The sequence below is a fragment of the Equus przewalskii genome, chromosome 26, assembly GCF_037783145.1.
Source record: "Equus przewalskii isolate Varuska chromosome 26, EquPr2, whole genome shotgun sequence".
Taxonomy (NCBI): Eukaryota; Metazoa; Chordata; class Mammalia; order Perissodactyla; family Equidae; genus Equus; species Equus przewalskii.
In genome coordinates this window covers 11,685,196-11,713,119 of record NC_091856.1, presented here as the reverse complement: position 1 = coordinate 11,713,119, position 27,924 = coordinate 11,685,196, and the positions used below count along the sequence as shown (strand labels likewise).

General features: G+C 38.3%; 1 protein-coding gene and 1 long non-coding RNA gene across 2 annotated transcripts in view; both read right to left on the bottom strand.

Annotated features, from left to right (window-relative positions):
• TMEM38B (transmembrane protein 38B) overlaps nt 1-20,059 on the bottom strand; it is a 51,608-nt gene extending 31,549 nt beyond the window's left edge. The window contains exon 1 of the mRNA XM_070596529.1: nt 19,766-20,059. Coding sequence (XP_070452630.1) covers nt 19,766-20,009 — 244 coding nt within the window. The 5' untranslated portion in view covers nt 20,010-20,059. The remainder of the gene's footprint in view (nt 1-19,765) is intronic.
• On the bottom strand, nt 297-13,946 carry LOC139079718 (uncharacterized). The gene is made up of 3 exons (XR_011533598.1): nt 13,890-13,946; nt 1,698-1,845; nt 297-362 (listed from the first exon to the last, which is right to left on the bottom strand). It is a non-coding gene; the product is annotated as an uncharacterized lncRNA (long non-coding RNA).
• Nucleotides 20,060-27,924: the final 7,865 nt, after the last annotated feature.

Sequence of the window (27,924 nt, the reverse complement as noted above, 5' to 3'; positions counted from 1 at the left end):
CTCCCTTGGTCAGACAGTAAAAGGTCACTTGATAAAAATTTCACATTCTTGATTTTTTAAAAAAATCTAGCAATCTGAGAACAGAAAGATAAGTTCTTAACCTGAATAAAGCCATGAAGGAGATTTCAAATTTGACTTCAACAAAATTTAAAACTTCTATATTACAAAAGACTGGGACAGAATGTTTTTTCAATACACACAAGGCAAATTCCAACAAATCAACAGAAAAAGACAATCAACACAATAGAAAAATCGGCAAGTCACAAAGCAGCAACTATAAATGACTAATAAACATACCAAAAAAAGGAAAGTCCTCAACTCATCAGTGATCAAGGGAAAACGAGAGGCTATTTCACACACACCTAATTGGCAAAAAAAAAAAAAAACCTACAGCTTAATATTAATAAATTGGCAAAGATGTGAAGCAATTCATATACTCTTGTGAAAGTATAAACAGGTAAACCATCTTGAAGAACAATTTGGCAATATCAAGTAAAATTTTAAATTTAAAATTGACTCAAGTGCCCAAGAAGTTCCATAAATATTAAAGCAATGCTGCTTATAATGCTGTGAAAAAATGATAACAATCTAAGTGACCATCATCAGAGGATCAGTTAAACAAACCATGATCACTTATACTATACAGGAGCAACTCAAGAATGTGGTAGATCAATACCAACATGGGAAGAGCCCCAAGACATGCTGCTGAGTAAAAACAAAACACCAAATACAATCATATTGGACAACAGTATTACAGCATGGAATCATTACAGGCGAAAATGCAAAGATCACACATTTCTATAGGCACATACATATACATGGAATGCACAGAAAAGGGTCTGCAATACACCAAAATGTTAACTGTTATTATCTCTTGAGACAAGCCTGGAATTAGGAAAGATGGTCAAAGGGGCTTTAAATTTATTTAATTATATTCATTATATTATTTAATTATATTTAAATTCTTTAAAATAAAATATCCATTTATTAATTGTATAATTAAACAAATCTTAACAAATTAGGTCACATCCAATCTGAGGAATACAACACATTTATTCAAAAACAGGTGGCAGCTTTACATGCACTGACCTGACAAAAAGGCAACCATATGTATGTAAACAATATGTACAGTAAAAAATCACTTAAAGTGGAAAAACAGAAAACTAGACATTTCTCTAGGTACATACACATGCAGGTCACGCATAAAATAAAGTCTGCACGAACATACAAACAAACTGTTAACTGTTGTTACCTCCTAGGAAGAGGCCCACACATGCAAAAACAAACAACAAAAAAACAACTACGCATGGGGCTGGCCCCGTGGCCGAGTGTTAAGTTTGCGCACTCCGCTGCAGGCAGCCCAGTGTTTCGTCGGTTCGAATCCTGGGCACGGACATGGCACTGCTCGTCAGACCACGCTGAGGCAGCGTCCCACATGCCACAACTAGAGGAACCCACAACGAAGAATACACAACTATGTACCGGGGGGCTTTGGGGAAAAAAAGGAAAAAATAAAATCTTTAAAAAAAAATTTAAAAATTTAAAAAAAAAATTAAAAATAAATAAAAAAAACAACTACGCAAATGTATGTGGGGGTTCAGCAGAGTAACATCATCATACTTTTATTAACATGGAAATTCATCTATATGTGCTCAGAAAAAAAAAAAGGAGGTAAAAATTTAAATAGCACAACCCACCATTCCACACAACAAAATGTGCCCAGAAGTGAACATGAGTTGGCAGACGTGAATTTTCTGTGGTGTACGCATCCTGTCAATTGAAGTGACGCCAAGGTTTAATGATAAGCATCTGGTGATAACTCAAGAAATGGTGACCTGTTCCAATCTGGAAGAAAAATTAGTTATGAGAAACTTACTAAAAGACAGGATGTCAATCTCCAGTGTAGCAACTTCCCCTAAACCTAAGAATTTTCAAGTTATTTTGATGATACATGGTCATAGTCTTTAGAGCCAAATCTCTATGTAAGATGCGACACCACTATGTCTCTAGCACACATATACTGTTATCTATCTAAGTATGTGTATAGGCTCTGTTCACTATTGCCCCATATGATGTACACCCCGTACAGGTGATTGACTATAACACCGGTCAGTCGGCGCAGTTAATGAGTATGATCTTTTTTTGGTCAGTGGACACTAGCTGCCATAATGAGCCATCCTCATGTTGAAAGGCAACGTAGAGTGCTTAATAGTATGGACTGCAGAGCTTAATTGCCCAGGTATAAATCCTGGCTCCAGCACTTTGCTTTCCTACATCTTTAAAATAGATGAAGATATAGATATAGATATACGGACATAGATATACATACAGATCTAGATACACAGATAAAAGAGGAAAAGGGAAAAAATATCCTACCTCACAGCAAGGTAGGCCTGTAAGGACTGACTACAGGTGGGTACATTTAAAGCACTCAGAATAAATGCCTGGCACATAATAAGCAATAAATATTAGCTATCACTATGACTACAGAAGAAAATAGAAATAAAAAGCAAAATTACTTTTTCCTCTCTACTTCTACCATTCAATCACACTCCTCTCCTGAGGAGTGACACTTTCATATTTTTTTTCTATGCTTATTTACACATACACACTCCTTTTGCCCCTTGTCTTTTCTCTCCCCTAACCCCACTCCATGTGTGTTTGTGCGTGTGTGTCTCTCTCTCACAGGCATGCCCTGGTTAGCTCTGGGGACACAGTCTGCAAATGGGAGGGAGCTCTAACCATATAAGAGCTATAATGTGTCCATCACAGCAGTCACTATGAAGACACATTCCTAGGTAACTGATTACTTCTGATAAATATACAATACGGGAATACTGGCTCATGTCTCTATCCTCTATATTCCTTAGTACTGTTCTAATGGAAGATTTAGAGTTATTTTCATCTGATTAGCAGACATTTGGTCCTATCCAAAACATCCATAAGACATCTGATCCATACTAAAAGGTCCTTAACATTTGGTCCTGTCCAAAACATCCATAAGACATTTGGTCCATGCCAAAAGGTCCTTCATATTTGGTCCTGTCCAAAACCATTTGGTAAAACTCCTGGACATTTCATACAGGACCAAATGTCCTACAAGGCTTTCATCCATCTGACACTCGCCACTCACTGGCTTAGCCAAATTCAAATATATCCAGGTTTTCCTTGACCACTAAAACAATTCAAATCAAATTTACTAAATGGTTTCACACAAATTATTAACTCACGAAATATTCATTTCTGATTAAGTCTGTCAAAATAACTTTCCTTTTCCCTCAACTTTCTCATTGTCTTATTCTTTCCTCTTAAGACATATCACATTCTAGATTTTGTTCACAAGTATTAGCTCCATTATAAGATTGTTACCCCTTGAGACTTGATGAGACTTTTGCATAAAGTGGGTGCTCTATAAATGTTTATTGTATCACAGAAAAATACATGTGCAATATTTCAGGAGTTTATGTATTACAAGTTTTGTTTTTTGGGTTTTTTTTTGAGGAAGATTAGCCCTCAGCTAACTACTGCCAGTCCTCCTCTTTTTGCTGAGGAAGCCTAGCCCTGAGCTAACATCCGTGCCCATCTTCCTCTACTTTATATGTGGGACGCCTACCACAGCATGGCATGCCAAGTGGTGCCATGTCCACACCCAGGATCCAAACCAGTGAACCCCGGGCTGCTGAGAAGCAGAGCGTGTGAACTTAACCACTGCACCACCGGGCTGGCCCCATAAGTATTACAAGTTTTTTTTCCACTAATTTCCCTTAGTATTGCAGTGAGTCAGAGAGGCAGTTGTGATTGCATACCAGTTTTGTGACCTCTTTGGAGGACCTTAACTTATCTTGGCTTAAATTTCAACTTTCATAAAATGGGAATTATATAACAGATAAGGATTTAAAATGAGAGAATACACATAAAAACACATAGCACACACTACACATGGTAGACACTGTTGATTTATCTGCTGAATGGATTGATGACTAACAGCAGAGAAAATAAACAAAGTGCAACCCCTGGGCTGCTTCTGACTCAATTCTCTGAGCCCAAGATATAATTCTTTTGAGTTCTCATTGCAATGCTGGGATGAGAACACCACATATGGTACTGAAAAAGCACTCATAACTCCAACAGTCTTAAATCAATAAAACTAAGATTTTATTAGACCAAAAAAGAGAACAGAGTTAAAGGGAGGATCTCCCTTACATAAGTCTTTTCACTTAATTTTCAAAATTATGTCAGTCAGAAGAACTTCTCTAACTCAAATATGCCTTTCTATAAAGCTCTTTTCAGTACACACACGATGGTAATACAGTTTACTTTATGAGGCAATCTTATGACAAAGTTCTTTGGGTGTTATGTTCCTTTGCATGAATCACGCTAGTAGCAGAATTAGTTTAATGTGAAGTTAAACTATGAAAATATATAAAGTTAACCAGAAACAGCTGGTATATCTTTAGGGAATATAAATAACTTTTAGTTGGAAAAAATAGCTAATATATCTTTAATTCCTTTTCAACTTTAAAACAAAGATGTATTCCTTTTAGCTAGGGAAAAAGTTGTGTCATAAATTAGGATACATTATTTTATTTTTAATATACTAAGATTTAAAAGAGAAAAAAATATTCTCCATACTACCTAGAGTTAAGATGTTTGTGATGTGCTATTGATAGATTTTCCCCAAAACCCTTAGCAAAATTTGTTGCATTGAGACCTAAATCTAATTCAAAGTATAAGATCTTTAAAGTACTTTAACATCAAAATATTTTCATTATGAAATGAAGACTAAAAAGTAAAGTCACATTCTACCCCCATAAATTCACTTAAAATCACATCTACAAAATAATTCCAGGAGAGTGACATCAGCAACATGGCAGAGTGAGCTGTTCCCTTTGTCTCTCTCCCTTTTGAACTACAACTAAATGGACATTCATTGACCAACGGAGGAAGCCCACACAGCACAACTGGATGCCTGAGAGACACACACAGCTCTACATCCGAGGGTGCATAGACTGGCCCTCCAGGAAGTAGTGGACATAGGTGAGCACTCCCTGCCCTCCCCCAGTGCCCTATGCACACATAGGAAAGCTTTCCAGCCTGGCAGGAGCACCCCAAAAGTGGGAACATGTGTGGGGCACCATAGGAAGAGGTGGCAGCAGCCCTTAGCCCGCTCATGATCACTTTCCTGGCAGGGGTTGGGGGGAGTGCACTGTGCCCCTGCAGCCCCAAGGAGTGGCCCAATCTCGGTCTCAGGAGGAAGCCCTGCTCTCCAAGCACAGTCCACACAAGCCACTGAGCTCCCCAGGGCAGCACAAGTGCCAACAGTACCCCGATAGCTTCCAGCAGACGGGGGGGAGCAGAAACTCTGCTCCTGCTTCCTCTTAGTGGTAGAAGATGTAATCTGTGAACTAATTCTACCACAAAAACCCTGACAAAAGATTAGTTCATCAAGCACCATGAGAAACTGCAGCAACAATTCAGACCAGAAGGAACATGACAATTCTCCAGAAACCAACCCTGAAGGCACAGAAATTTACAACCTAAATGACAGAGAATACAAAACAGCTGTCATAAAGAAACTCAACAACTTACAAGAGAACACAGAAAGAGAGTTCAATGAGCTCAGGAATAAAATTAATCTCTTCACCAAAGAGGTCGAAACTATAAAAAAATCAAGCAGAAACTGTGGATAGGAAAACCACAATTAATGAAATAAAAAATAATCTAAAGTCCTTAAGAAATAGAGCTAATGTTATAGATGAAAGAATTAGTGATTTAGAAGACAAAAATATAGCCATTCTAGAAGTGAAGGAGGAGACAGAACTAAAATTTTTTTTAAATGAAGGAATTCTTTGAGAAATATCTGACTCAATTAGGAAAAGCAACCTAGGGATTGTAGGTATTACAAAAGGAGAAGAGAGGCGGAAAGGAGCAGAAAGCTCATTCAAAGAAATAATAGCCGAGGACTTCACAAACCTGGGGAAGGAACCAGATTTACAAATACACAAAGCTAATAGAAGGCCTAATTACATGAATCCTAAAAGACCTTCTCCAAGGCATGTAATAGTAAAACTAGCAAAAGCCAAGGACAAAGAAAAAATACTAAGGGCAGCAAGGCAGAAGAAAATAACCTACAAAGGACAGCTTATCAGGCTTTCAGCAGACTCCTTGGCAGAAACTCTACGGGCTAGGAGAAAACGGAATAATATATTCAAAATACTGAAAGACAAAAACTTTCGGCCAAGAATACTCTATTCAGTGAAACTTTCCTTCAGATGCAATGGAGAAATAAAAGCTTTCCCAGATAAACAAAAGCTAAGGGGTTCATTGCCACAAGACCTCCCCTAAAAGAAATAATTAAAGATGCCCTCACAACGGAAAGAAAAAGGCAAACGTCTACAAAGCTTTCAGCAAGGAGATAAATAGACAGACATAATCAGAAAAGCGCAGCTCTCTGTCAGAATAGGGAGGTAAATAATTATAACTTAAAACATAAACGGAAAGAAAGCATCAAAAGTGACTATAGACACTTCGACTTAGTCACAAACTCACAACATTAGACACAATAATTTGTAACAACAAGAACTCAGAAGGGGAAGACGAAAGGGATGGAACTTGCTGAGGTTAACAGAATAAGAGGTTATGAGAAAATGGACTATTTTATCCATGGGATCTTTTATACAAACCCCACGTAACCACTAAACAACAAATTAGAGCAGAGGCACAATTCACAAAAAGAGAGAAAATCTCATCAGAAAACCACCAATATGAAATGGCAGTCAGAAGTACAAAGGAAGAGAAACACTGAAAACAGAAAAACCAGAAAACAACAGATAAAATTGCAGTATTAAGCTCTCATATATCAATAATCACTCTAAATGTGAATGGATTTAATTCTCCAATCAAAAGACACACAGTAGCTGGATGGATTTTTAAAAAGACCCAACAATATTCTGCCTCCAGGAAACAAACCTCAGCTCTAAAGACAAAGACAGGCTCACAGTGAAGAGATGGAAGACAATACTCCAAGTTAATGGCAAACAAAAGAAAGCAGGTGTTGCCATATACATATATCAGACAAAATAGACTTCAAGTTAAAAAAGACAATGAGAGACAAAGAGGAGCAGTATGTAATTATTGATAAAAGGAACATTCTACCAAGAGGACATAACATTTATTAATATATGCACCTAACACACAAGCAGCAAAGTACATAAAGGAATTATTAACAGACCTAAAGGGAGAAATTAACAACAACACAATAATAGTAGGGGATCTCAACATCCCACTTACATCAATGGACAGACCATCCAGAAGAAGTCAACAAGGAAATAGTAGATTTAAATGAAACACTTGATCAGATGGACATAACAGATATACAGAGAACATTCCATCCAAAGACAGCAAAATACACATTCTTCTCAAGTGCACATGGATCATTCTCGAAGACAGACCATATGCTGGGAAACAAGACAAGCCTCAATAAATTTAAGAAGATTAAAAACATCTCAATCATCTTTTCCAACCACAATGCTATGAAACTAGAAATCAACTACAAGAAAAACACTGGGAAAGTCAGAAATATGAGGAGACCAAACAACATGCTACTGAACAACCACTGGATCAATGAAGAAATCAAAGAGGAAATTAAAAAATACCTGGAGATAAATGAAAATGAAAACACAACATAACAACTCTTATGGGACACAGCAAGAGCGGTCATAAGAGGGAAATTCACAGAAATACAGGCCACCCCAACAACAAAAACATCAAGTAAGTAATCTTAAACTGCACCTAACTAAACTAGAAAAAGAAGAACAAAAGCCAAAGTCAACAGAAGGAGGGAAATAAAAATCAGAGCAGAAATAAATGAAATAGAAACTAAAAAACAGAAGAAAGGATTCACAAAACTAAGAGCTGGTTCTTTGAAAAGATAAACAAAACTGACAAACTCTTAGCCAGACTCACCAAGAAAAAAAGAGAGAAGGCTCAAATAAATAAAATTAAAAATGAAAGAAGAGAAATAACAGATACTGCAAAAATACAAAGGATTATAAAAGAATACTATGAAAAACTATATGCCCATAAATTGGACAATCTAGAAAAAATGGATAAATTTTTAGACTCATACAACCTCCCAAAACTGAATCATGAAGAAATAGAGAATCTGAATAGAACAATCACAAGTAAAGAGATTGAAACAATCAAAAACCTCCCAAAAAACATAAGTCCAGGACCAGATGACTTCTCTGGAGAATTCTACAAAACATTCAAAGAAGATTTAATATCTACCTTTTCAAACTATTCCAAAAAATTGAAGAACATGGAATGCTTCCTAAATCATACTATGAGGCCAACATTACCCTGATACCAAAATCAGACAAGGACAACACAAAGAAGGAAAATTATAGGCGAATATCACTGATGAACATAGATGCAAAAATGCTCAACAAAATATTGGCAAACCAAATACAGCAATACATTAAAAGGATTATACACCATGATAAAGTGGGATTTACACCAGGGACACAGAGATGGTTCAACATCCACAAATCAATCAATGTGATACACCACATTAACAAAATGAGGAATAAGAATTACATGATCATCTCAACAGAAGCAGAGAAAGCATTTGACAAGATCCAACATCAATTTATCATTAAAACTCTCTTAACAAAATGGGTATAGAAGGAAAGTACCTTAACATAGTAAAGGCAATATATGACAAACCCACAGCCAAGAATATACTTAATGGTGAAAAACTGAAAGCCATCCCTCTGAGAACAGGGACAACAGTGCCCACTCTTACCCTTCTATTCAACATAGTACTGTAGGTTCTGGCCATCTGTCCAGAGCAATTAGGTAAGAAAAAGAAAGAAAAGGAATCCAAATTGGAAAGGAAGAAGTGAAACTCTTGCTGTTGGTGACATATGATTCTATACATAGAAACCCTAAAGAATCCATCAGAAAACTATTAGAAATAACCAAAAACTACAGCAAAATTGCAGGGTACAAGACCAATTTTAAGAAATTAGTTCCATTTCTATACACTAATAATGAAATGGCAGAAAAGGAAATCAAGAATACAATCCTATTTACAATCGCAACAAAAAGAATAAAATATCGAGGAATAAACTTAACCAAAGAAGTGAAAGATCTATACACTGGAAACTATAAGACATTACTGAAAGAAATTTAAGACAATATAAAGAAATGGAAATATATTCCATGCTCATGGGTCGGAAGAATAAACATAGTTAAAATGTCCATACTACCTAAAGCAAGCTACAGATTCAATGCAATCCTAATCAGAATTCCAATGACATGCTTCATAGAAATAGAAGAAAGAATTCCAAAATTTATATGGAACAACAGAAGGCCCCAAATAGCCAAAGCAATCCTGAGAGAAAAGAACAAAGCTGGAGACATCACAATCCCTGACTTCAAAATATATTACAAAGCTATAGTAATCAAAACAGCATGGGGGTCGGCCCCATGGCTGAGTGGTTAAGTTCGCGTGCTCCACTGTGGTGGCCCAGGGTTCCGCCAGTTCGAATCCTGGGTGCAGACATGGCACCACACGTCAGGCCATGCTGAGGTGGCACCCCACATGCCACAACTAGAAGGACCCACAACTCAGAATACACAACTCTGTACCAGGGGGCTTCTGGGAGAAAAAGGAAAAAAATAAAATCTTTAAAAAAACAGCACGGTACTGGCACAAAAACAAACACACAGATCACTGGAATAGAATTGAAATCCCAGAAATAAGACCACACATCTATGGACAGTTACCTTCAACAAAGGAGCCAAGAACATACAATGGAGAAAGGAAAGTCTCTTCAACAAATGGCGTTATGAAAACTGGACAACCACATGCAAAAGAATGAAAGTAGACCATTATTTTTCACCATAATCAAAAATAAACTCAAAATAGACTAAAGATTTGAATGTAAGACCCGAAACCATAAAACTCCTAGAAGAAAATATAGGCAGTACACTATTTGACATTGGTCTTAGCAGGATTTTTCAAATACCAGGTCTATTCAGCCAAAAGAATCAAAAGTAAAAGCTAACAAATGGGACTACATCAGACTAAAAAGCTTCTGCAAAACAAAGGAAACCATGGACAGAATGAAAAGACAACCCACCAACTGGGAGAAAATATTTGCAAATCATTTATCCCACAAGGGGTTCATCCCCAAAATATATAAAAAACTCAACAACAAAAAAACAACCCGATTGAAAAATGGGCAGAGGATATGAACAGACACTTTTCCAAAGAAGATATACAGATGGCCAAGAGACACATGAAAGAATGTTCAACATCACTAATTATTAGGGAAATACCAATCAAAACTGTAAGATATCACCTTACACGGGTCGGAATGGTTATAATTACTAAGACAAAAAACAACAAAAGTTGGAGAGGATGTGGAGAAAAAGGAACCCTCATACACTGCTGGTGGGAATGCAAACTGGTGCAGCCACTATGGAAAACAGTATGGAGATTTCTTAAAAAATTAAAAATATAAATAGCATATAATCCAGCTATCCCACTACTGGGTATTTATCAAAAGAACTTGAAATCAATGATCCAAAAGGATTTATGCACCCTTTATGTTCACTGCAGCATTATTCACAATAGCCAAGACATGGAAGCAACCCTAGTGCCTTTCTATGGATGAATGGATAAAGAAGATGTGGTATATATATATATACAATGGAATACTACTCAGCCATAAGAAAAGACAAAATCATCCCATTTGCAACAACATGGAGGGACCTTAAGGATATTATGTTAAGCAAAATAAGCAAGACATAGAAAGACATACACTGCATTTCACTCATATGTGGAAGATAACAAACACATGGATAAAGAGAACAGATTAGTAGTCTCTAGAGGGGAAGGGGTTGAGGCGGGTGAAAAGGCTAAAGGAGCACATATGTACAGTGATGGATAAAAATTAGACTACTAGTGGTGAGCATAATGAAGTCTATTAAGAAACTGATAAATAATAATGTACACCCAAAATTATACAACGTTACAAACCATTATGATCTCAATAAAATTACTGGAAAAAAAATAAGAATAATTTCACACTCTGGCCAAAATGAGTCATTAAACGATGTTTCAAACAGTTGCATTGACTTGGTTATAACAAAGGTTGGAAAGATATCTTTTGATGTACTGCATACACGACTTCTTTATTTTGATGCACTTAGTCTATTTTAGTTCTGCAGTGTGTCCCTATTTTTAAGAACTAGTTACACTGTAGCTATTTTCAAAACAGTTAACATTTAGCTTGCTGGTGGTAGATATGACTTCCAGAAAGCAGCAGAGGAATGTTCTAGCCTTCTAAAAGTTAAAGTATTTTTAAATCCCACACAGTCATGCGTCGTTAACCATGGGGATACGTTCCGAGAAATGTGTCGTTAGGCAATTTTGTCGTTGTGCGAACATCACAGAGTGTACTTACCAAAATCTAGATGGTATAGCCTACTACACACCTAGGCTATATGGTACTAATCTTATGGGATCACCATCATATACACAGTCTGTTGTTGACCTAAGTGTCATTATGCAGCACACGACTGTATTAGTAAAACTTTGCCCTAGTATTTCCCCTTATAGATTTATCTCCTTAAAAAGAAAAAGAGAAAAATTAACAACATATCTATCTTATATGCCTCAAGTATGCTTTTTCATCAAAATTATTAAAAAATAATCATGTAGGCAACAGAGGCTTAGAGATTATCTGTGACATAATTCAGGGAGCTTTGGATCAAGTTTGAATCACAGTGGGCCAAGTAAATCTAAGACCCACTCTGTGGTTATTTCCCCAGTTCCTTAACGTATAGCTAGAATAGACACTTCTGACAACTGGCACAATCCCCATTTTGATTCTCTGATCCATGAAGTAAGGGTCATTCTGGTAGGAATGGTCAAGTAGAAGCCCCTAGAGTTTCTTCTCCTCACTAAGACATTTTTAAAATGCAATACCACAGAGACGGGTGCCATAACCAAAAACACGAAAGATGAAAAGGTGGTGATGGTTATCACATCCCATTTAACTTTCCTGTTTGGTCTATACACAGGCAGATGGATCTTGGAGACTGTGGGTTATCATAAATGTAGACTGGTAATGATTCCAATTGCAGCTGGTACTGAAGACACGATATTTTTACTGGAACAAATCAACAGAACCCCTGTAACTTGGTAAGCAAATGCTTTTTTCTCCATATTAATTTGCAAAGAATCCCAGAAACACTTTGATCATACTTGGCAAGGTTAACAGTATACTATCACCATCTTCCCTCAGATCTATGTCAATTCTCCTGCTCTCCAAAAAGGCCACAAAGATTTTGATCCTACTAAGAGTCCACACAAGATCACACTGGCCCACTACACTGGAGACATTATACTGACAGAATCTACGGGCAGGAAGTAGCCAGAACTTTAGCTATCTTAATATGACACATGCAAACTAGAAAGAGAAATTAAACCCCACTTGTAGGTTTCTGTACCAGTCAGAGTTGTCAGGTAACAGAAAATACATAATTATTTTAACAGAGAGAATTTAATATAGAGAAGTAAGTAGGTATAAAACTGTTAATTGTTGAAAAGGTAAAAAGTAAATACTATGCTATCACAGAGGTATCAACTGCAGAAAGCAATTACCACAGCTGGAGGAACAAAAGATAGGCTGAAATTATTTAAACTTAGAAGCTTGGAGGAAAAGCTCTTTAGAGCAAAACTGAGACTCCTGAGGAGGGGACACTGCTCAGCTGGAGTTCTAATCCAGCTCACTTCCTGCACAAATAAAATATTGAGATTTAAGTTCTTATCCTAAACTACCCAGGCAGTGGTAGAGTTTGAACTAAACACTGGTCTCCTGACTTTATGAGCTCTTTCTCTCACACTACGCTCCCTGACCAATATTTTACGTCAAGCCACTCAATATTCTAACTTTCCTTTCACTTAAAAAAATATCAGAACCAGCACTGATGGTTAAAGTTCAGCACACTCTGCTTCAGTGGCCCAGGTTCGGTTCTGGCTGCAGAATCACACCACTCATCTGTCAGTAGCCATGCTGTTGCAGCAACTGACATAGAAGAACTAGAAGGACTTACAACCAGAATATACAACTATGTAGTGGGACTTTGGGGAGAAAAAATTTATATATATATTTATTTATATATATATATATATACATATATATACACACACCCATAAGATATTTAAATAAGATTCTCTAAACTCACAGATTACAGATTGTCATTTCTGAGACATCTTTTCCATCCCACACTGGGCAGAACCTGTTCTGGATTTTTAAAGCATCATATAACATAGGGGGCTTTTGGGGTATCATGAATGTTCTATTTTTATCCAGATGTCGATTACACAGATGTATTCATTCTGAAAATGTATTGAGCTGTACATTTATAATTTTTTACTTTTCCATATGTTTTTATGTGGGGATTCAGAAAGACAGCAAAACTATGCTGCCACCTTTCCAGAATCCCCAGAACTGATAAATTCCTGACTTACTAATCCTTTCATCTCCCACAAATTAGAGGAAGGAATATGACAAACTTTATTGCTGGATTTAATTCCTGAAAGCAAAGGAGAAACTGATTGGTGATATGGAAAAGACAGAAATCATGAGGGAAAATAACCATGTCAAATGACAACTTATTGAAAAATTACTAAACACTGAGAAACTAAGAACATTAAATGGACCTACAAAGAGAGAGCACAGAATAGTTGAGAACTTTGCAATTAATCCAAGAACTTGCCCCATAATTTACGAAACTATGTGACTTAACAAAGGTTATTTTATTCCTGTAAGACTATTCCTGATCTGTAAAATGAGTTCAATAATACTTACCTTAAAAGGATTTGTGAGGATCAGAATTAAGATACTGATGTATGTATCTGAAATCTGAAACGAATGAATATTATTATTGTGTAGGAAAGGTAGTGCAACCTTATGTGACACTACCAAAACAAACAAAAAACAGCACAGTTGAGTTTCCTTAGGGCTGTAACAGTATCTTTCATCTTGGTATCCTCAACATATGCAGTAGAGTGTCAATGAATATTTTATTAATTGAACTACACGTGATTTGAGAGAGGTTAGCAAGATAGTGGTGGGAGAATTAAGAGCAAAATAACAGATTTTGTGTATAAAAATCAAGTAGAAATAATTGTAGATTAAATTTTCAGAAAGTTTTCCAGAAAAAAACAATTGGATATGAATGTAGGATTGAAGAAATGTGTTTATCTTAACAAAGATTTAAATAGAAAAGAGACAGAGCAGACTGATTTAAAATGTTAAGATAAGAGAGATTAAAATTGATGACGTAAACTTTCTGCTAAAATGGTTTCTAACAGCTCTGAAAGCAGCATTTTCCAATTTCCTAACAAAATGCCCAAGAAAGAAGGGGAAAAACCCTGTACTACTAGCCAAAACTAAAAACTATAGATAATCAGATGCCAGGGTTCTGGAGAAACTAAAGCTTATTATAAGACAAATGGAGGTAAACTAAGAAATAAAAAACAATCCAACTTATTAAATACCCTGATGCCTTTGCTTAAGAAAAACAAGTCACATGGAAAAGGGAAGGGATAGGGCAGACCATCATCTTTCCTGAGATTTGAAGGCCTACAACCTAAACCAAACAAAAAAGGGATGCTATCTTTATCCAGACCAAAGATAGAATCAATTTCCTTCACCCTCTTGCCTCCACTGGCATGTTTTAAGATCTAGACAAAGACCACAAATCACAAGACGTAAGTGGTGGGAGAGCAGGAGTGAGGAATTGACAGTGGTAGAGTACATTCCAAAAGTCAGAGTCTCAAGGAGTAACATGTTTGAAAGGAAAAGACAAGAACCCTGGTCACAGTACATAGATGAATTGTAGTTTTATTGTACTACACATCTGAGTTTCAGAGAATCAGTCACTGGGGGGCACAGAAAAGTTGCCAATTAGGTAAAAATGTATATAAAGTCTTGATATCAGCCCTGATATCAGTTCCCCTACATTAAACCCAGCATATATGGGGTTAAAATCAAAACACTCACCCCCTTTCCCTACTTACTCCTCGGCTTCCTGGCACCAGAATCCACCATCCACCATGGAGGCAGAAAACCCAGGACATCCACCTGCGGATTCCCGTATCTTGCTATTCTCCTCCCTGAAAGCAGCCTCACAAGGCCAAATGCAGGCTGGCAGGAAAACGCCAGCTAGCAAGGCCACAGGCTCCCCACTCCCTCCAAGCAGCCACATTCCTTGTAAGATTTAAAACCCCTGGCCTCCCATCTTTCAGGGAGATGAGACGAATTTGAGGGCTCACTCTCGTCTCCCAGGTGATGTCACCCAAAACAGAAAACCCTTTCCTTGACATAAGCCTGGTGTTCCAGTTTTATTTGGCCCCTCTTGTGTGGCAGGTAAAGAATGTATGTATGTGGCAGGTAACAGTATTGGCAAATCAAAATCCCTAATGATTTAAAATAATACATCAAACAAGTAGAGCTTATTCCGAGAACACAAGGATGATTCATCATTTTTAAAAATGTATTACATTTTGGGGCTGGCCCCGTGGCCGAGTGGTTAAGTTCACGCGCTCCACTGCAGGCGGCCCAGTGTTTCGTTGGTTCGAATCCTGGGCGCAGACATGGCACTGCTCATTAAACCACGCTGAGGCAGGTGTTTCGTTGGTTCGAATCCTGGGCGCGGACATGGCACTGCTCATTAAACCACGCTGAGGCAGCGTCCCACATGCCACAACTAGAAGGACCCACAACAAAGAATATACAACTATGTACTGGGGGGCTTTGGGGAGAAAAAGGAAAAAAATTAAATCTTTAAAAAAAAATGTATTACATTTTAAATAGGAAAAACAATATGATCAACTCAACAGATTTATAGGAGTAAAAACACAAATGTACAAATGGCCAATAAACTTAAGCAGAAACTCCTTAGTAACCACGACAGATGCAAATGAAAACTATGTTTTCTGATTATTAGAATGACAAGATATTTAAGACCAATAACAGCCAATACTGTCAAAGGAAACAGGGAGTCTAACACACTTGTGGTAAAAGCTTAAATAGGTACACTCTTTCATGTAAATTATATCATTTTTACCTATTTACAAGTACTGGTACTGGAATGTAAAATATTTTTCACACCATGTGTATTAGCATTCAATTAGTTCAGTGGTTCTCAAATATTTTGGTCTCAGGTCTCCTCTGCATCCCTAAAAATTAGTGAGCTAGGGGCTGGGGGAGGGCTGTCTACAAAGAGGCAAGAGGGAATACGAGGTGGGTGATGAAATTGTTCTATATCTTGATTGTGGTGGTAGTTACATGACTGTATGTGTTTGTTCAAACTCACAGAACTTTATATTTGAAAAAGGTGAATATAATGTATGCATGTAAATTAAACCTTTAAAAAGCCCAACTTAAAAAAAATTCGTGACTCTGAAGAGTTTTTGTTTCTATGGGTTACATGTATCAATACTTAGCATGTTAGAAATCATAACTGAGAAAACTTTAAAAGTTATTTATGTATTCATTTTAAAAACAATAAATGCTCAGAAAGCAATCAGAAATGATCAACGATTACAGCAAAGTTGCAGAGTACAAAATCAACTTACAAAATTCAGTTGCTTTTCTATACTCTAATAAACAAACTAACGGAAAGGGAACTCATGAACACAATCCTATGCACAATCACAGGAATAAAATATCTTGAAATAAATTTAACCAAGGAAGAGAGAGACCAATACAATGAAAACTACAAGACTTTGCTGAAAGAAATTGACAGATTCAATGCAATCCTAATCAGAATCCCAATGACATCCTTCACAGAACTGGAAGAAAGAATCCTAAAATTTATATGGAACAACAAAAGGCCCCAAATAGCCAAAGCAATCCTGAGAAAAAAGAACAAAGCTAGAGGCATCACAATCCCTGACTTCAAAACATACTACAAAGCTACAGTAATCAAAACAGCATGGGACTGGTACAAAAACAGGCACACAGATCAATGTAAACAGAATTGAAAGCCCAGAAATAAAACCACACATCTACGGACAGTTAACCTTCAAAAAAGAAGCCAAGAACATACAATGGAGAAAGGAAAGTCTCTTCAATAAATGGTGTTGGGAAAACTGGACAGCCACATGTAAAAGAAGGAAAGTAGACCATTCTCTTACACCATTCACAAAAATAAACTCAAAATGGATCAAAGACTTGAAGGTAAGACCTGAAACAATAAAACTTCTAAAAGAAAATATAGGAAGTATACTCTGACATCAGTCTTAAAAGGATATTTTCAGACACCATGTCTTCTCGGACAAAGGAAACGAAAGAAAAAATAACAAGTGGGACTTTATCAGACTAAAGAGCTTCACAAGGCAAGGGAAACCAGGACGGAAACGAAAAGACAACCTATCAACTGGGAAAAAATATTTGCAAACCATATATCCAACAACGGGTTAATCTCCATAGTATATAAAGAACTCATACATCTCAACAACAAAAAAATCAAACAACCTGATCAAAAAATGGGCAGAGGATATGAACATTTTTCCAAAGATATACAGATGGCCAATAGGCACATGAAAAGATGTTCAACATCACTGATCATCAGGGAAATGCAAATCAAAACTACCCTAAGATACCACCTTACACCCGTTAGAATGGCTATAATCACCAAGACAAAAAATAAATGTTGGAGAGGTTGTAGAGAAAAAGGAACCCTCATACACTGCTGGTGGGAATGCAAACTGGTTCAGCCACTATGGAAAACAGTATGGCGATTTCTCAAAAAAGTAAAAATAGAAATAACATATGACCCAGCTATCCTACTACTGCGTATCTACCCAAACAACTTGAAATCAGCAATTCAAAGAGACTTACACATCCCTGTGTTCAGTGCAGCACTATTCACAATAGCCAAGACGTGGAAGCAACCTAAGTGCCCACAGACTGATGACTGGATAAAGAAGATGTGGTATATATACATACAATGGAATATTACTCAGCCACAAAAAAATGACAAAATCATCCCATTCACAAGAACATGGATGGATCTTGAGGGTATTATGTTAAGCAAAATAAATCAGATAACGACAAATACCGTACGATTTCACTCATATGTGGAACATAAACACACAAAGAGAACTATTTAGTAGTTACCAGGAGGAAAGGGAGTTGGGGGTTGGGCAGAAAAGGTGAAGAGGTGCACCTATACGGTGACTGACAAATAATAATGCAACTGAAATTTCACAATGTTGTAAAATATCATAACCTCAATAAAAAAATAATAAATGCACTAAATGTTAACAAAAACGTATTTTTTATGAAAAATAGCTAATTTTCCCAAGCAAAAAACACTTAGTGAGAAAAGTCACACTTTTCTATTTTAGCAAATCTCTTTAACATCTGGCTTCAAACAGAAAACCGCTGGATTCTCATATCTGCTTCTGCATTCAATCTGTTACAGTATCGCAGGTCACGTAGCCTCTGGAAAACTCCACCACACACTTGTGAGAAAATGAGTGTGAAAAAGACAAACAACCTCTGCACATTATTATGAAAATAATTTTGACCTGCAAGTGTCAGGAACCCCAGGGGTTCCTGGATCACTTTGAGAACATCTGATTGAGCCTATACAAGAAAATCAAATACTGAATATGGCATAATAATAAAATATACTTGTTTTCAAATCAAGGAAGCTGCATGTTATGCAGATCACCTGTCCTGATTTAATACAATAATATTCTCCTTATCCAGGTCAAAACTTCTACCAAACAATAATTGAGACTGACTTACAAACTTGCAATGTAAACGAAAAATATTTCTGAGGGCCAAGGGTTTAAAAGACCAGTAGTCCATAGAGGTACAGCAGCATCCTCCAGCCCTCACTCATCAGCTCTGCGCAGGACCAGGCGGATTAAAGGCAGCACCAATACACAGAAAGTAGACAAAGAAAATGCCTGACTTCCGAGAAAGAGGAGACCCATAAAACTACAGGCGGGGAAAAGAACTGCAAAAGTAAAGTAATATAGCGCAAACATATCTTGAACGGGAAATACAAGTCTTGCTGGTTGATCGCATACGTAAAAGAACCCACGACGCTGTATACGACTAGACCCCCATCCAGAGAGTGAAACTGCCCCACGACTCTTGCACAGTGTCACCCGCAGGACGGAAAACGGGAAGCCACTCTCTTCTCAACAATCATTCTGTCGACCGTGCGAAGCAAGGTGACAGAACAGGCGTTGAGGGGAAGACTGGTGGGTCGCCTGGAGGCATTTTGCTTAAGCGTTTATACAATTTTCCTAAGCGGACAGCAGTCCACGGCCATTCACGACCCCACGCGCCCGAGTCAAACTCGCGTCTCAGGGACCTCTGTTCCCAGGTGACTTAACTACTTTCCAAGGAAGCGCTGGCACCGCCAGGAGACCGCGCAAATCCTGGCGGGCACCGGCCTCCCTGTCCCCTGTCCCGGGGGCCTTCCCGTGGCTGCAGGGCAGGTCCCCACCCCCCGAGGCGGCGTCGCGGACCCCAGGTCGCGCCTCCTTTGACGAGTACCCGGACCACCTCTCTCCCGGCCTCGGTTTCCCCATCTATCCTCGAGGGGTCGGACGAGCTGTATCTCTGGGCGCCCCTCCAGCTCGGCGGTCACCCGGCGCCGCCGTCCTCGCCCGGAGCGGGGACCTCCGAGGGGCCAGTCCCGGCGCCGCACTCACCTGGCTGACGCTTCATCGCCATCACCGACACCAGGTAGTGGGCGATGTCAAAAAAGGGGAACATAGACGTGCGAGAAAAGGCAAGGGTCAGCCTCTCCCACTCGGACTCCATGACGACGAGCCACCACAGCGGCCCAGGAAGCCGCGACGACGGGCTCCCGGCGAGAGCCGACAGCAGCGGAGGCGAAAGCGGAGGCAACCGCGGCCGCGCGCCCTCCGGCGCGGCCTGGAGGAGGCTGCGCATGCGCCCTAGCTCCCGGGGCCGGCGCGCCGAGGGGCGGGGCCGCGAGCCTGGGAGCCGCAGGCGCGCGGGCGGTTGGCAGGTAGGCGGGGCGAGCGAGTTCCCGGCTGTCCTCTGCTTCTCCTGATAAGGGTCCGGCGCCAACTCCGGGCTCGCCGCTGTGCCAGACCCGGGAGAAGGGGCGGATGAAGGAAACATAAATCATGAATAAAAAATACATTATTTATGTTAACATGTAGTGCATTTATTATTTTTAAAAGGAATACATAAAAAGTATTTTAAATTTTTCTCAGTTATAATTTCTAATATGCTAAGTATTGACAAGTAACCCACGTAAGTCTGGAGGACGCTCTGGGAGTCCTCAAGAAATTTTGTGTCGGCTTTTTTAAAGGTTTTATTTACATACATTTTATTCCCCCTTTGTAAAGTTATGTGATGTTGGATAAACACACTCAGTCTGGAAGGGGAGACGCTCGGTATCAGATTTATTTCTGTAAATTGATGTCATTCGCCTAACATTTCTCCAGCAACCACAGTGTGCAAATCAGACCATGACTCATTGAAGATAGAAAAAAGAATACGATAATATCCTGCCCTCAAGAAACTTGTATTTTCCGAGGAGAGAGTAAAATCTTTTTTTAAAAGGACGTACACAGTTTGTACAATGCAGGTAGTGAACAGTGTAGGCGCCATGCCAAGGCATTTCCGAGGAGAAAACTATTTCCGGGAAGCGATAAGGTGAACTGGCCTTTAAAAGCTGTGTGAGAGATGGAGGGAGGTATTTGGGCTAGACTAGGAAGTGAGAAATGAAGTTGGAAAAGAAGTCTTTGGCAGGCCATAAACCAGGCGGTTTGGCTCTAGAATCCAACCTCTTGATTACTACAGGTTGCTCAGGCAAATCAGAACCAGAATCCACTCTTTTAACCATGCATTATGCTACGCTGGGTTTTTGTTTTTGAGGGGGATTTGGGAGAAGGTGCAATCAAGCAACAAGATTAGGAACAGATTGGTGAGAAGAGAAGACTAGAGACAGGGAAATCAGACCGTATTCACTGGTCCAAGCAAAAGGTAGTGCAGGCGAGGGCAATAGAAGCTGGGACCAGATGGGGAAAGATGCAACAGAAGCAGAATAGGCTGGATGTCAACTCATCCTGTCAAAGGAGGATATGGGGAATAGGTGAGTAGGAGGATTATGGTTGTATTCAGAGAAGTAGCAAACAAGAAGGAGAAGCAGGTTTGGGTGAGAAAAACACAAGTTTAGCTTGGTACACTTTTTATTTGATGTGTCAATACATCATGCTGGCACCAGGAAATTGGAAATACATAAGGAGTTGCTAGATAGGTAAGCACTATATGGAATACGCACTGCAAAGGGAGACTTTCATTGATTTTTTTATCTGAATATTTATCCATGGATTTTAATTCAGTCAACAAATGTATTTTGGGTGCCTGCTGTGTACCAGACATTTTGCTGGATGTCAGAGGCCCCACCCTAAACACTAAGTGTTCAAAAGGTCAGGAAATTATAGTAAATCTCCACATTTCATTACTTATCAAGAAAGAATAGACTTGCTAAAATACTCTTCGTATGCGGTTTTCTAAGGAAGCACTTCCTAGTAAAGAAAGGTTTTTAGACCTCTGGCAAAGCTAAAGGAATAAACAACACCTGTGATTATTTATACTTTCACATTTCAGTGGTTCTTTCCATACCTTTTAAACATTCCCTTATTCTTGGAATTATAGAGTTATGAATTTAGAGGCAGAACTTGGATATTATTTCCCAAAAGGCTTTACATTTTAACAATCTTAAATTCCACTAAATATGTTTTGTCCTTGGACTTAAAAAAAATATGAAACATGAAGTAATCCTTACAACATCTCTAAGTCATATGTCTATGCCAGTATCATTCTGGGGTATAAGTAAATTTGTTATTAACACCAATAGGGCAATAGTGAAAAGCATCAGAGATTTTTTTTTAAAGGTAAATCAAACATCTTACTTAACCTAAACAGATTAATTCCAGAGAAAGGAATTAATCCTCTCAGACTCTGTAAGTAATCTGAAATTTGTGTCATTTCAAAACTGTAGGAATAAGCTGGGTCCCTATCTACTAAGAGCCTAAAGAAATTAAAAAAAAAAAATCTAAGGTAAATGAAATAGTAACCTCACAAAAACACAAGTTTTATCTGAATTTTAAATGTGCTCACTGTATTTGCCTCTAGTCAGCACTTCAGTTATTTAGTGTAACGAAATGAGCCAAGTAGCAGGAAATGGTGAATGAAAAGAGGGAAGGCTTTGAATTGGTAACAGGGAAAGGCAAGATTTGGGGAAATTACGTGTGAAAATTAAAACTTTTCCTGACTTTTGGAAGCGGTTTACAAAGTTACATAATTATTGCAGATAAAATGAATTCAAATCAGTGCTTATCCATTAGAAAACAAAACTGGTCTGATTTTATGAACATCTAAAAAAGAGTTTTGTCTAAACGTGTTCAAAGCATTGAGTTCAAAAACATGTGAAACTAATTTTTATAAACCAAGTTTCTCAGCAGCAATACTATTGACGTTTTGGGCTGAACAATTCTTTGCTATGGGGGACTGTTTTATGCATTATAGGATGTTTAGCAGCATCTCTGGCCTCTACCCATTAGATGCAGTAACACACGCATCCGTATGCATGTGTGCATGCGCACGCACACACACCCCGATTGTGACAACCTAAAATGTCTCCAGACATTGCCAAACGTCCCCCGGGATGGGCAAAAACACCCTTGGTTCAGAACTACTGTCATAAATGAATAAATTATTTTTTCAGCAGTGTATGCCTCTATTTGTATAACATTATGGTCCTGCCACTAATATTAATCATCAAGTTAATTCTAAAACAACTCACATAACCCTTCTTAGTCTCAGCTTGTTCATCCATCCTCTGGTTCAAGTTGGCAATGTCCTGAAACCCAGTGTCACAAATGCAATCCTAGCTATTTCTTCTCTGCAATACTGCTTTCTATCCACTGAATGGCATGCCCTTCACTTTGGGAAATCAATAAGAGTAACTTTTTAAAGGACTGTAAAGAGTCTATGACTAGGAAGTTTCACATTAAAGAGACCAATTACCCCTCTAAGCTTTAGTATTCTCATTAGGCATTTCCATTCTAATGTTATTTTGATAGGTATTTGATAACTAGATCATATCAAATTATAGCTTAACAATATGTGACATTTAAGAAAAGTATGTTTAATTTGAATTCAACTTTTTAAATGTTCAGCTTTATCAAAGAGAATTAACTAGAGAGCAGCAATTGCCCTCAAAAAACCCACTGAATTCAATCAGTGCAATGAGATGCTGGTGCATGGATTTAAGTGATAAACAAATTCAAGTGTACAGTCAACTCTTTAGACTCAGTGTGTATCTAATAATAGTGCCTTCGATATGGTGACTTGCAAAATCTCACTTGACTCACTTATTTCTTGAACTGGAAACTAAGCTCCTTTTCAATAAACATCACTTATACCTGTACTATAAACTGTTAAACCAAAAATGTTTTCCATGTGTAACAAGTACAAATTTACCTAATTAAAAATCTGATGTTATTAATTGGAATATCTCTGGTATTCATCAGTGTCAGGACTGCCCCAACTGCCGTCGCTCACCAGTGCCATAGCTGCCAAGTGTCTGTGGTTAGCAACACTCAAGGTTACAATTCATCTCTGTTCAAGAGTAACAGGCACCATTAAATCAAAGAATAATAAAATTGTGGACATTGAATGGACCCTTTTAAAAAAAGTGCCATGGATTGCACATCATAGAAAACTGTTCTTGGCAGCTTAAGCAATGTGAGGGATTTACTGAAAGATTCTCGGGGAATCTCGTGAAAGCCAAGGGAGAGTTGAGCCCCCAAGGCCCAAGAGCAAGAAACCAGGCATTTCTGGGGCCAGCAGCAGCAGATGAGTGTGGGCTGCTCTCAGTCACTAATGATAGTCACTGTCAACATTGTTCAGTCTCTGTGTCCCCCATTCCCTACAGCCAGGAAATAGAGCCTGCCCTGGCCTGGGCTAGATGTCCTCTCCTGGTTACTCAGCTCTGGCACCCACAGCACATGGACCCACAGCATCCCTTGGTATCAGAGGCAATGTCCTGAGAAAGGAGGGAGCCAGGCAGCCATCACAAGATGTGTCTATTACAATCATTTTCTTTAGCCTGTTTAATTCAGAGGAGGAAACTCAGGGCTGGAGAGGTCACGAAGGCAGTCAGTGACAGGCCAGGATTTGCTATTATCCTGTTACAATCACTCTCCCCTAAGTACTCCTGCTGGGCTTTCTCCTGTCCCTCAGACCACAAATACTTCTAAAGCTGTACTTTACTGACAGATCCCGCATCCCTACAGCAATGGAAAGGCCACCAGATGAGAGCCAAGAAGACCCACTAGGAGTCAGCTATGGGTCAACAGTCAGGATTAAAGGAATGTGTAGTGTCCAGTATAACCAGTTTGCTGAAGGGGCTGAGCTCAGTGAGGTACAATCAAGAAGTGGATTTGTCTTCCTGTAGACAAAGCCCGCAACATGATCCTATGTCAGATCTCCCCTTCTCATCCTTTAACATTAACTCAGAAGATGCCATTTAAGATCCCACCAGCTTCCTCATCGTTTAAGATACTAAAAACAAAGTTAAATAAAAAATTAAAAGTCCAGTCTAGTTAAAATGTCAATCTTACATCTAATTCAGAGTTTCTCCCCTTTCATCAATCCAGATCTGCCTAGTCCAGAGACTTGCAATGGGGGAAAGGGGCATGGCGTGGTCTTTCAACCTCTCCTCATTTTCTGCACCTTCCATCTTCTATGTCCTGAAGGGTCAAAACAGTAGGCAGAGAAATTAAAGAAAAGGAACAAAAAGCCTTCTAGTTAGCAAGTGTTGGTTAGGGTTTCTGTTTTTGTTTTGACTATTGATATTCTTTACTATGGCAAGTCTAGTGCTGAATCATTCATAGGGTACATTTGTGGGTACCACGATGATGTCATGGACCTCTGGATAGCAACATTTCCCCACATCTACAGTTATGGCAGATACCATCAAATGGCTAACCCAATGAGGATATCCAACTCTGCCTTTTGAGTTAAAACATTAAATATGGTTTTTCCAGCCTCTCAGCACAGGGTGGCCGTGTGAATATTGGCAAATGAAACTAAAGAAATCTGTTTACGTGTTTCTGAAAACAAAGTGAAGAACAAAGTTGGAGGTCTGACACTACTCGACTTCAAGACTTACTTTACAACTATGGTAATCAATACAGTGTGGTATAGGCAAAAAAAATAGACAAGTCAATGAAAACAACGTGGCTTCCTTGGTAAAAGGGACCTATGCCCTTGTGATAAGCCCTTCTCCTTTTCGTTCTGGCTTGAGCTGGGGCAGCCATCTTGTGACTAGGGAAGAAAGGTCAAGAAAAGAGCAGGTAACTGAAAGTATCGGCTGTCTCTCTCGGACTTCCTGTTATGTGAGAAAAAAATCCTTTATCTGTTTAAATAGAGTCTGAATTGGCTTGGGGAAGGGAAGCACCTCCTTCCTCATAAAAGGAAGCAAAACATTCTCTTTGAATTCCTTTCTATGAATTTCCTTTCAAATTTTTGACCTCTTGGGCTGTTGGGAGAGAAGGTCTCTAGACCAGTTGTTATCTTTAATCAAGTCCCACTTAGACTATCTAGGTCCTTTCTTTAGAATGTGGGAGTAATATCTTTTGTCCTATGAGCTCTAGCTGGAATTCCAAGATAATAAGTCCCAATTCACACCTTGTCACACCAGAAGACAGGCAAGGGAGAGAGATGAGAAAATGAAGTTGATGAGTGAGGTTTAAAAGAAAACGCACATTGCTAAGGCTAGGAACTCACAGTGATCTGTCAGTGATCTGTGTAGACGGGTTGATTAAATCAAAACTTTAGCAACAAGAACACAGTGTACACCTGATGCTTGAGCAAACAAAAGGAATCCTACCTAGGGATTCATAAAGGCATCCAAATAACAGGAGGGTCCATAAGTACAAAGAGAGGGGAATGCGGGCACAGGTGGCTTCTGACCTGTAACCATTACAAAGGGAAATCATTCCAACGTAAAGTTGTCCTTTTACGATGATTGACCATAAATACATACTCCGTTCTTGAGCCCAAAGTTGTCTAGCTTTCATAAACAATGTGTCTATGTTTCATATCTCTTGGGTTTATTTATAAGTCAATGTTCAATTAGTAGAATTGTATACGTATGGATGGATGGAACGTATATTCCAGGGACTGCTCCAATCACTGTATGTTCTTTAAATATGTGTAAATCTGTGTAAGTCATGTAAGATGTAAAATCTGTAAAATATAAAAATCTTCTCACATTTATTATCCATGGTGCTGGGTAGTCTTAGAGTTTTGCATTCAAAAATTAGTAATAAGTTTCCTTAGTCTGAAAAAAAAAAGCTAAAGAGAATGCTTTTAATAACAGCACAACATCTTTTAGGCATTATGATTATCTAGGAAGGGATAATTTCCCAAAGTAGTTTCCAAAATATGGAAATCTGTTTTTCTCCCTCCGTGCAATACATGAAAGTGGAAATCCAGCTAGGAGAACCCCGTATAAAGCTTTTCCTATCTCCACCATAGTCAGCTGGACTATCAGGTTCTATGTGGTTATTATTAGGTTATTTTAGGTTTACTATTTATAATCTTCATTCATACAATAAATATGTATCTCATCTTTCAGATAGGGCCATCAGATCATAATAGCAAAGCCTTTCCCTCTACTTCTTTAGCTACCTCTGTTAGGTTTAGCAAGCCAGTAGCAGCAATCAAATTGCATTCTTGACTTTACACCAAGGAGTTCACTTGGCAAATTATCTCATCTTGGGAGACAGTGTATCATGGTTATAACATAGAAGACAGTCTCTAGAGTCAGACAGTCTTTTTACTTTGTAACGTTATAGAAAGCAGTTGCTAAATCTCTATAAGACTGTGTTTTCATCTTTAACTGAGGAATAACAGTACCTACTTCACAATTTAGTTTTCAAAATTAGGAGAGCATGCATATCATTTGCTTAGCATAGTATCTGACCTGTGGTACTTGCTTGAAAAATCTTAGTTATTACTCTTCTCCTACAATATTCAGATCTCCTTGAAGGAATTTACAAGTTCCTTTCCTACTGCTTTCTTAACCACTGTAGTTATTTATATTATACTACTTTTAGAAGCGTAGTGATTAAAAGTATGGATGCTGAAGCTAGATGTCCTGGGTCAAATCCTGGCTCTGCCCCCTAACCTGGGAAAGTTTCTCTGTGCCTCAGTTTTCTCATTTCTAAAATGGTGAAAATAATCCTCTGGACAACATGGGTCTTTGTGAGGATTAAATATGTTAATGTTTGTAAAGAACAGTGCCTAGCACATAGAAAGCCCTCAATAAATGTCAGTTATTATTATTCAGAATTTACTTACCCAATGTTACAAGGACTTTAATAGTTTTCTCTTATCAAGAATAGAATTCAACTTGAACCTAATTTCATAGAAAATGCCTACTACATAAAACCACCCAAATATGTGTTCTAGTGTGTTGGCCTAAATAATGAACAGAATGATCAGTGTACTATAACAAAGGATGCTAAGGTAAGAGATTTTAGGAAGTTCAGCAAAATTGTCTTTAGCATTCCAAGAAAAGGCTTAGGCATTTCTCCTTTATTTTCCTCCCTTTTGGTTTTATGTTTTGTTTTTTATTCTTATTTTCTTCTCTTTAGTGTTATACTTCGTAATAGTAATGTGTACTCAAATAGAAATGACAATGATGCTTCCTTAGTATATGAAGATGATGCTATTGCTTTAACTAATGGCATGTTCTTGAGTGTTTCTAGGAGTTCTTTCATCACATTCTCTCAGCTAGAAGTCATCTACACAGAAA